The sequence below is a fragment of the Morone saxatilis genome, unplaced genomic scaffold (genome assembly GCF_004916995.1).
Source record: "Morone saxatilis isolate NCDOM2014 unplaced genomic scaffold, NCSU_SB_2.0 Contig5, whole genome shotgun sequence".
NCBI lineage: Eukaryota > Metazoa > Chordata > Actinopteri > Moronidae > Morone > Morone saxatilis.
This window is the reverse complement of record NW_023340095.1, coordinates 24,909,279-24,920,093: the sequence shown is the minus strand read 5'-3', so window position 1 is coordinate 24,920,093 and position 10,815 is coordinate 24,909,279. Positions and strand designations below refer to the sequence as shown.

The 10,815-nt window shown below is 41.7% G+C and overlaps 2 protein-coding genes across 2 annotated transcripts in view; both read left to right on the top strand.

Annotated features, from left to right (window-relative positions):
* f5 (coagulation factor V) overlaps nucleotides 1-2,381 on the top strand; it is a gene marked incomplete in the record, with an annotated part of 19,350 nt that extends 16,969 nt beyond the window's left edge. The window contains 3 exon segments of the mRNA XM_035676414.1: nucleotides 385-536; nucleotides 786-968; nucleotides 1,063-2,381. Of these exon segments, the coding sequence (XP_035532307.1) occupies nucleotides 385-536; nucleotides 786-968; nucleotides 1,063-1,209 (482 nt within the window).
* Nucleotides 2,382-4,392: 2,011 nt separating this feature from the next.
* On the top strand, nucleotides 4,393-10,530 carry rgcc (regulator of cell cycle). The gene is made up of 5 exons (XM_035676443.1): nucleotides 4,393-4,555; nucleotides 4,851-5,024; nucleotides 7,972-8,079; nucleotides 8,795-8,857; nucleotides 9,789-10,530. The coding sequence occupies exons 1-5, from the start codon at nucleotides 4,525-4,527 to the stop codon at nucleotides 9,794-9,796; spliced, it is 384 nt and encodes a 127-aa protein (XP_035532336.1). The 5' UTR covers nucleotides 4,393-4,524; the 3' UTR covers nucleotides 9,797-10,530.
* The last annotated feature ends 285 nt before the right edge of the window (nucleotides 10,531-10,815 follow it).

Below are 10,815 nucleotides of genomic sequence, written 5' to 3'. Positions count from 1 at the left end.
TTCTCAGCCACTGTAGTTTCTCCTTTGTCTCTGGAAGGAGAAGGTGAAGCAAGGGATTTGTGATCTGCATCTACACCGCTCTTTTAATCAGTCGCCTGAAAAACTATGTTGGCATCAGTGGTGTGGCGCTACATTGGTTTAAGTCCTATCTTTCGAATAGGTCCTTCTCTGTAGTTGTGTGCTTCTCTAGTTTGTGGTGTCCCCCAAGGATCTATTTTGGATCCCCTCTTGTTAACTATACATCTGCTATCTCTGGAGCAAATCATGTATTGACCTGAAACTGATTTCCAGTGCTTGGCAGATGTCACCCAACTGCATGTCCCAACAATAATTTCTCCTTGTCTACAATTACTTAAATGTGACATTTCTAATCTCTTTCCTCAGGCTGCTCAGTTCCTCTTGGGATGGAGAGTGGACAGATAGAAGACCATCGCATCACAGCCAGCTCCGTAGCTTCCAGCTGGTATTCGGGACCGTGGAGACCCTCCCTTGCGCGCCTCAACAGACAAGGTGCTGTGAATGCATGGCAGGCAAAGGTACAAATCTTAATACTGACATGAGGCATCAAAATTAATGTGTTCAAATTTACTTTTAGTATCAGGTAGAACATATAGAATGTCACTGTTCTTGTAACACAGGATCTCAGACCTGCTAGCAGTAAAGAACCGCAACTCCAGAAATCCCTTGAAATTGTCCCTTGAAATAGCACACAAATACTTTTAGTTGTTCAGAAATGTGTACGCATACAACCTACAAGTCAAACCTGTTATCTCTCTCATCCACAGCATAATGACATGAACCAGTGGCTTCAGGTGGAGCTGCCCCAAATTAGGAAGATCACAGGTATCATAACGCAAGGAGCCAAGTCTCTGGGGAAAGAGATGTATGTTATCTCCTACATTCTGCAGTACAGCAACAATGGGATACACTGGAAAGAGTACACAGATGATGAGGGCGTCCCGTTCAAGGTGAGCCAGTTCACTGGTAACTGGATTTTTTGTTTAACGGTAGTAGAGAAGTAATTATTCGAAACAATATCTTTCTCTCTCTCATCAAATCCAGACTTTTTTTGGAAACGCTGATAACAACGACCATGTGAAGAACTACATCTACCCTCCTATCTTCTCCCGCTTCATCCGAATCATCCCCAAAAGCTGGATGGGCGCCATCACCATGAGAATAGAACTGCTGGGCTGTGACTTTGAGTGATAAACATGTCAGGTCAACTAGGGTGGTGGTTCTCATCCTAGGGTCAGAGACCACCTGCGGTCCTTGAAGGGCTTCCCCAGACAAATAGGAAATATTTTAATTTCACTATTTCAGAATTTATTCAAATGACAGAATGTATAAGAATGACTATCTGTTCATAGGTTTCACACTTTTCACTGTTAATCTGCCAAGCTAAAATACTGGCAATCATGGAATAACTAAATCTGATCACACAGGGATCCCTGAGACTACATCCCATTAAATATGGCTCTCCGGCCTTAGGATTCCTTGATACCAAAAACCAAACAACCTTGCATCTTGCATCTCAATGCATTGCCAACGGTCAGATACATATGAAGCAACTATCAATGTGATGCAATACAATTCACCCCTATTGCAATGTAGTGCAATTGGAGATGATTGGAATTAACACAATGCAATTCAACACGATACGATGTTGTGCAAATAGTTTGATTTTATTTCTTTGGTTCTTCTTGCTTTGGAAACTTTATAGAGAAGGGATCACCCTAAATATTAAATCACTGGTTGCATTTCTAAATATAAAGGTATAGGGCTTCTACTAACAAATTGGATTTCACCAATGAAAAGATGTTAGAAAGAATTGATCCCAATTTCATCCCCAGTTGTATCCGATGCACACTTTTTTCAGTGCAATTGTATCTTGAACTTTTATGCTGGTGGACCAATGCCAAATAAAAACAATGAAACACACATGTAGTGTATGCTCAGACATATGCACTTCTACTTCTGTCAGTCATGTATGGAGAATGCTGCATACATAAATACTCAGCATTACTTCCTTCTGAGTGCAGGCACAAGCAAACACATACATATATTTATTACTGAAGCCATTTATTATGTAATGTTATGTAATACAGCTTGTGAAACTCAAATGCTACATAAATCAGGACTGCTGTCACTGGGAAATTTCAGCCTGTTACAAACGAATACAGTGTAATGTGGTCTATTATACAGATATATGTCCAGTTAGAAGGAACTATAAAACTGTAATCCTGACACTTTTGTCAATAGTTTTATGTGTTTTTGAAATACTAGTTGCATTTTTAGGCTGATATAGTGCATTTTGTTTATCAGAAATGAATGAAAATGAATGTAAATATGTAAGTACTGATCATGTAATTTATTTTTCAATAAATATGATTACCTTTCTTATCTTTCAGTGTACCGCTGAGTGATTTATGAGCACATAAATGAATGGATTCTGCCCGTCTTGTTATGCTAAGTATGTGAGTACTGATATCTTCTCACAGTGTCTTGAAGGTGTCATGTTTAGCACCTCAGATGAGGGCCTGGCCCATCGTTAAGTGGCACCTCAGGGCCTCCAGAGTCAACAGACACGTGCAGCTGCAAACACATGGCATGCTGATCCATTTGCTGATCATGTTAAACTGGGCACTGGAGGTGTGAAAGTCTCAGCATGGCTGCCCTGCGTGCTACTGATTTGTGGAGACAAATTAACTCACAGATAGCTTTATTGGACAACTGGCTGTCTGGGCCTTTGGTTACTGATGAGAAGCAGCTGTTAGTCTGTGGAGATATTAAGCATAATAATTTCAATGTGGCACTTTATTGTTGGGAAACTCTCTTGTTGCAGGGGTCAGGGCCCTGGTACATGTTGAGTGTCTTGTTCAATGAGATTTTAACAGATTATCCAGTTAAAAAGGCCACCCAGCAGCTCATACAGACTCCAGACACTATCTTGGAGAACAAGATTTTGTTTTGTGTCTGAGAAACATGTAACACCAGCCAATATAGCCGCAGCTGATTACTTTCTTGTTTCAGACCTTTCCACTGTATCACACAGGCTGATGAACAAGCACAGAAACAAGCAAATAAGTTGTGATTGTTTCATCAACTGCTGTTTCCAGCTGCCAAGCTCAAGCATTTGTATTCTGCACCATACATTAACCAAGGAAATTACTCATTTAGAGGTATAAAAACATGAGATGCAGTGGCGACAGTGCACCACCAGATGTCGCTCTTGCCTCACCTTTGCCAGAGATCAGGTCTAGACAAAACATTTTCATGTCAGTGTGATAAGGTTTGGTCTGATAGACCTCCACCTGATAAGATCACTGGAGATAATTTTGTACCAGATGACTTCCTTCTAACTGAGGCAACTAAGGTCTGACTGTGTTAAATATTAATGGTGAAGGAAATATTCAGATCCTTTACTCAATGTAAAAAAAAAACTTTTATATCCACTTGTTACTGATGCATTAAATTGTAAGCAGAATTTTAATGTTTTAACTGGCAGAAAGTCAAGCTAATTTTATATATTTTTTCATACTGGTAGGTAAATCCATAACAATATATAATGTTTTATTAGATGATCACATGCTTCGTATGTTTATTTGTCTTTTTTTACTTTTAATTTGTGCCATACATTCCATCAACAATTAAATAAGCATCTGTATTATCTTATGTCTTTATATGTGAATTGGACATAGACAATAGACATTTGGATAAAAAAGAGACTGAAAGTAATCCTTTTAAATACATTTTGCCAAATCGTTATTTGTAACCATCACTATTAGATAAATGTAGTGGAGTAAAAATAATGTCTTCTGAATGCTTCTGAAGAAGTAGAGGTAGAATTGTTACCATCCAGTTAGGTGCACCTTTAAATTGTAATTAAGTTACTGTTTGTTACATTCAGTTAGGTAATTATTATTAAAAAAAGACATTAGCCAGATAATCTGTGAAAAAATCTGGTTCCTCTGGCTCCTCCTAGTTCTCCTTATGTCTAATCTGTCTCATGTAGGACTGTCAGGATATGGTGAAAGTTTCAGCAATAATGACACAAAGATATTTTTATAAATGTTACCTACTGCAGCTTTAATTTTGAGGCCCCATATGCGAAACTGTTGGCTCCTAATGACCTGTCTGTCTGTCAATCACACTTTGGCCTCGTTCTGTCTGATCTGCCCGGTAATAAAATGTGAAATGCTCTGGCTCACGATTATAAATATCTGTGTATTACACCTCTGCCGGTCAAGTGACACATAAGTTGTTTACAAACATACTTTTATGAGGGACACGTCAGGGGAGTGTAACTATAACCGACACACACACACACACACACACACACACTCTCTCTCCCTTCGTGCTGCTGTCGTCACCGCCCCCACCGAGCAGCACTCGTTAAAAAGCGGCGGTCCCCGGGCTGCAGGGTTAGTTCAAGACCTTCAGGAGTGTGACAGAGTGGGACTTTAACACTGAGGGACATATATCTATTCAGGACTGTACCGGATCATCTCATTACTATTCTCAATGATGAAGTCTCCAAAGTTGAAACCTCAAGGTAAATATTGATTTGTTTTTCCATCCTTGGTTATTTTAATTCAATTATATTACTGTTTACGCACTCCTTGCCCACTATAGGTTCATAGAGGAAGGATTTAAATACAATATTCCAATAGGGAATATAGGGTTTATTATGATCATGCATTTAATGTTTTTTTCCCTTTCACTTCTCAGTCACATGTTCATATTGTCCTCATACTGTATCATATAGCCTATTTGCTGCAAGCTTTAATGTCCGTCCCTGGATCAGCTGAAAAAGTTTCATTTAGTTTTTTCTGGTATTTTTCTCGCAGCGAAGTTCGTCAACGAGGAGGATCTGACCGACGTGCTGGGCGAGTTCGACGCGGTGATCGAGGACTTCACGTCGCCGGTGGAGAAGCGACACTTCAGGTACGACGAGCACCTGAAGACCGTGAAGAGGAGGAGCAGCGCCAGCGTCAGCGACAGCGGCATCAGCGACTCAGAGAGTGAGTGGGAGTTTAACTGCATGTTCTCCAGAATATATAGGGAGCATTTTCCTGTGGCATATTGTTTCTCCCCTTATTATGATCTGCATCATGGGGACAATGAACGTGGACCGTTCAGAGTATGTCATGCAGATGCATTTGGGCTTCTGAAACCGGGGAAAGTTCTAGACAGCATATTAAAATCGTGCAATGAAAATTCCTCCATGACAGCTAAGACTCCAGAATGGAGATCAGGCACTGCAGACATGATTTCAGTTCAGTTCAGTTAAAGTCGAAGGGGCTTTATTGGCACGGGAAACAGATGCTTACACTGCCAAACCAAGCGCAAAATAAATGTATATACAGATTAGTAAGAAGAGGGAAAAAAGAAGTAGACAGCATCTGTTGTCTGTCACTGATGGCCACTGGTGGACTCAAAGAGATGCTTCCATTTTCAAAAAAATGCTGCAAAAGTGCCGCTCCTATGGTAGATAAAACCTGATGAAGTGCCCTTCTAGTGGAGAAAACATGGTAAAGCGCCCTCTAGGGTGCTAATCCTAACCCTGGCTAAACTGTTTCACAATAAATGCACCACAACTTTCTTCACGCTGGTGCCCTTGATATTTTTTTACCCCTGCCAGTCCACAATGGAGTTCTGCCCACTTTGCCATAGGTCTATATAGAATACCAAGAAGGCCTGCTTATCACACATAAACTTCGCCTCTCTTCTCTACTGGAGTCAGTGTTACTCCTTTGCATGCAGTATCTTATCGTGTGCCATCAAGAGGGCAGCTGGGGAGTCTGCTTCACACGCACCCATGCATGTACAGTATGTTCTTACAAACAATTACACATGAACACAAAGAAAGAGAAAGAAAGGGAGAGACAGAGAAATCCAGAGATGTCGGCGCCAGATTAAGCCATCACTGCATATTTTGGGACAACTGCCACCACATTGTGACTGCTTCTCTAAAGCTTTATTCTCATCCAACATATGGTGTTAGAAAAGTGTGCTGCAGAGCTGGCCTCAGGAAGCCTCTAGCCCAGACGCCTCACATGCTGACACACAGAGGAAAAATATGCTTCAGGTCCCCATGGGCAAAGATAGCTTCCTGAACACGTGTGAGCAGACGGGGGCATCAGAAGACGTGACAAGATCTTTACAGTCTTCTGGAAAGGCTGTCTGTGGAACCATTTAACTTAGAGACACACACTTAGATTGTGCATGTTTGAGTGAGATGGATAGAAGGTAGAAGCGGCAGAGTGTGTGTAAGGAATGAAAACCGAGAAATGAGTCCAAGTCAAACGCTGATGTTAAGACCACAGCTCTGTGTGTTTGCTCCTGGGTGCTCCCTGTTGTGTGTGGCGTCTCCTCTCTCACGCTGTGTGTTCAGTGCTGAGTGGTGGGAGTGGTACAGGTCAGAGGGGGGGACTTAAGTACAGCGGTCGACATCTGAGACACTGTTAAGGTCCGCTGGAGTTCAGCACAGAGTGAGACAGACAAGGACTGCTTTAAGTGCTGCCTAGTCTTCTATTTGTCTCACACACTTACTTCATACTCACATAGATATCATGGTCAGGAAGGTTGACTCTTTTACTACTTTCTTTTACCAATTCTACACTTCTACGACCAGATTTGAATGAGCAATATTATATCAACATGAACCTAGTGCTAGTTCTTGGCTAGCGCTAGTGCCAGTTTAGAGCTGGTTAAATTTAACCGGTTTGCTTTTCCAGGGGCTAGAGAGCCACCATAGAGCCACATCAGTACATGTCATTACTGTATGCATCTCCAACATTAGGTATTGTTATGCTAGCTAGCTAGCTAGCAGTTGGCCAACTAACATTAGCTAAGCAAGCATTGCTACTTTTTTCTTACACAAATGTTACTAACCTCGAACGTAACAATACAAACAATTACAAATGTAACCCTAAAACTGTGACATATCATTGCTTGTGTAATGATATCTGACCAACTAACGTTGAACTCAACTTTAAAGTTACGAACAATGTTAGTAACCTAACATTGTTAAAAATGTAACATCACTATTATGAACAGACATTGATTATTGGTAGCAAAGCTTGCTTGGGTAATGTTAGCTGACCAACCAGCTCGCCAGCCAGCCAGCTAGCCCAATGTTACATTCATAAATAGCAGTTCTTGGCTCTAGACCAGCAAAGTGTTGGTGCCTCAACTGGAACCAGTTTTCCTGGCCAAGAGTCTGTTCTTTGGCTGTGGAAACGCAAAGAACTGGTTTGACATTAGTCATCGACTTTGAGACAGCCGTCAAACTGCCTTAAAAAAACTCGGTAAATGACCGACTGATGGTTGGCCTGTAGTACAGGAATCTAGCTTCAAAAAAGTATTTTTTTCTCTTTTCCTCCATTTCTTACTAGCAGTAAACAGGCAGTATACATATGTGATGTCATGTGGTGGCTTGAAATATGATCCGGCAGAATTAAAGAGGCCATTATATCATTTATGTAACTATCCGTTTAGAGTTTGGGTGGTACAGGGGAGACCGAAAGGGCATCCCGAACAAGAATAAAAACCAGGACAACCTGTTAAATTGCTGTCACAATGGAGGATTAGTCACTGACTTATAGTTACAAATGGTACTTTTTGCATTGGAGTCGAACCTTTTGCTCATCTAAATGCAGAGAAGATGTCACTGCAATGATCATATCCTCTCGGGAGTCAACATTGGCGTTGGAGTACAGTTTTGTATAGCTTGTATACACTTCTGTGTGTCCAAATACAAGCACATGCATGCGTGTGACAGGCCACAGAGGAAAGCTGTCATTAGAGGAGAATGCAGTGATTACACCCTAAAGATGCTCCACTGACACAGATCAGATTTGTGTGTGTGTGTGTGTGTGTGTGTGTTCATGTTGCACGGAGCATGCAGAAAAGTGAACGCTCACCCAATCTCATTCGTCTATGTTTTGTCTTGTCTCTTTGTAACAGGTGCAGAGTCACTCAACAGAAACAGCTTTAGCTTCAGTGATGAGAGGCTGAACTCCCCCACCGTGTTCTCCCCCACCATCAGCTCGCCTCCTGTCATGTCACCAAAACGTGAGCGACACCCCTAATGCTTAAACACACACACTATTTTGTGTATAGTTTTATTTCACATAAGTAATGTTTTTCCGTACCCGTGCGTTGCCATCTACGCAACATATGTTTGTTGCAACAGAAAGGCCAGCCAATAACAAGATAAATTAGTTATGATGTCACATAGTGTACACAGGGATGCACCAATTTATCAGCCAAACATCGGTTGGCCTATATGGCCTATATTCACCTTGTTGACTGACATCACCCTCTAAATAAAAAGGCCTTCGCTGTTGTGAAATGAGGCGTTTGTGTCGCAGATGTCTGCATGGCCTGCATCTTCATAGCTGGAAACAACAAAGTGAGTTTGGTGTAGCATGTCTCAACTTTTTGAGCAGAAGACTACAATGAGTGGTTAAAACTGTGGAACAATAGCAGTGATAGGACAAAATTGCAATTTCAAGCAGGAGATTGGTTGAATTTGTGTTAATTGTTGCGATCACAACTTCTTGAAAGGCCAGTTTTCCCACCTGATGCGAGCCGTGCCTGAGACCACCTTTCCAAGTAAACACAGGCAGGGTCTGTTGATGTAGATAGAATCAGATCACTGTAATTAGACATTGGTCAAAGTGTATTACAAAGTATAAATCATATAATGGAAGTCTTATTTGCTGTATTATAATGCTTACAACAAAACTGTCACTTTTAAGTCTAAATCTCTTTCTTTCCCTTGCAGCCAAACTTGGTGACACTAAAGAACTGGAAGACTTCATCGCCGACCTTGACAAGACATTAGAGAGTAAGTGTTAATGCAACCTAGCTGTCAGGACCCCTGATGAATTAGCCCGTGTGCATGCTGGCACCGCCCACTACTCAGGATTAACAGGAGCGTTTGTTCCTTATGTCAGCTATGCTAACAACCACTCATAAAGTGACAGAGGAGTCACTCCCCTTAGGTTTCTAAGAAACAATGATGTGTCAGGGCCATGAAGGAGCTTAGGCGTGTTTTGCAGACCATGAGGCCTCTGGGGTTACATTGGAGGGAAAGGCAGGGTATCCCTTTTCACCCTTTACTCAAATTTAAAGAAAGTGCTGCTACCAACACCATTCAATTTATATAGCGCTGTGAGCTTGCCTTTTTCTCTTCAGTACAGCCAAGACATAGAGCTCTGTGTATTGTCCATGAATGACACTGTACCCCAAGAAGGCATTAGGGCGTCATTTAGTAGCTTAAAGAACGTCATGGGTAGTACACATACACAGCTAATTTGTGTTGGATGTCGTCTTTACTGCGGGGCTCATGAGTGTTTGAACTTGCATCGGAGTATGAAGAATGTGTGCTGGTGCAAACCTAGACTGAACCAGAACTGCAAATGTCAGGAACGGGATGAGACAGAAAGTGGGAGTTGAGAAACTTTCCTTATTTCCATGTTTTTTTCCTTCCACTGCCCGGCCCACTCTGTTCTGTGTTTTGGCCACTAAATGTCCTTCTTTCACAGCTCGCAGGCATTCCAGTCCCTCTGTAAAGCTGGACATTCAGTCAGCCAGTCAGGCAGTCAGCCAGCCCCGTTAGCCCTGGAGAGTGGCATTTATTAGGGCCACCAGTGTTTACGATGACCAGCCTATAAAACCTGGCGACCGCCGCTCTGAGAATAGAGTTGGCAACCCAGGAGCCAGGGAGTCCTGTTCTAATCAGGTCTGTCTGTCTGTCTGTCTCTGTCTGTTCTTAGGCATGTGACAAGGAGGCTCAAAGTCATCTTGGAGTGTAGCCATGAGAGAGGAATTGAGTGGATGTCTGGAACCCCCCCCTTAAGAAGCGCCTGACCCCCACACCCAAAACCACCCAACAGGATACGGCTGGATGGAACTTCCAAGTGGCTCCACCACGGCATCAGGTCTAGCCAGCATTCTCCTAAAGTTAACCCAGCAGTGCTCTACTAACTCCAGGCCACCTGGCTACTGGGCTGTAAGGACTGCAAGAAGGGTCAAAATTAGCCTTGTAGGGAAGCTGAGGACAAGAATACTTCAGCAGCCATGAGGTAATGGACTCCATGAAACGTTGCGAGGAATGAAGAAATGGAATATGCGCTGCAAAGAGTCACTGGAACATTTATCGTCACAAATCACCCCCACACGCAGACCAGGTTACACTCCCTCATCCAACACTTGAGCTGGAAGAGTATTTAAAAAAATTGCTTTTTATAATAGAAATATATTTGTAATTTTATAGAGCTCCTTACTGTCTTTTTTGTGAAATATATTTTTGTATCTTATGTAAATAATAATTGTTTCAAATTCTATTTGCCTTGGTATTAACAGAACATTCAGATTAAGTTTTGACTGGAATAAAGTTGGTTACATGCTTAAATGTGAACTGGAAAAAAAAACTGGAAAGCAGTATGTGTATTTAATACAGCTAATGCCTGCCAGAGATAATATTAAAGTATGAAATATTGCTCTTTTACTAACTCATGCCTCCTCTCTTTTTTTGGGACTTTTTGTAAGGTTGTTTCAGTAATGTAACTCAGGTCTGAATTTCATGTGCAGTTCAGTTCAGCTTTATATACTATACTGTAGTTATTTGGCTCCTCTCTCTCTAGCCAGTACATCCTGCCTATATGTACATTATAGAATAACCAGTCTAAAGCTGAATCCAATCCACACTAGAAGGTATTGATTTCTTCCAGAGGCCATGGAGAACTGTAGGTGTAGAGATGCTGACTGGCTGAATTGGAGCAGTATCACAGTGGGTTTCTT

Bases quoted from the DNA above. Each gene is read 5' to 3' on its own strand.
- rgcc (XM_035676443.1), top strand. From the start codon at position 4,525: ATGATGAAGTCTCCAAAGTTGAAACCTCAAG. The intron at 4,556-4,850 runs GTAAATATTGAT...TTTTTCTCGCAG, and splicing joins TCCAAAGTTGAAACCTCAAG to CGAAGTTCGTCAACGAGGAG. The intron at 5,025-7,971 runs GTGAGTGGGAGT...TCTTTGTAACAG, and splicing joins CGGCATCAGCGACTCAGAGA to GTGCAGAGTCACTCAACAGA.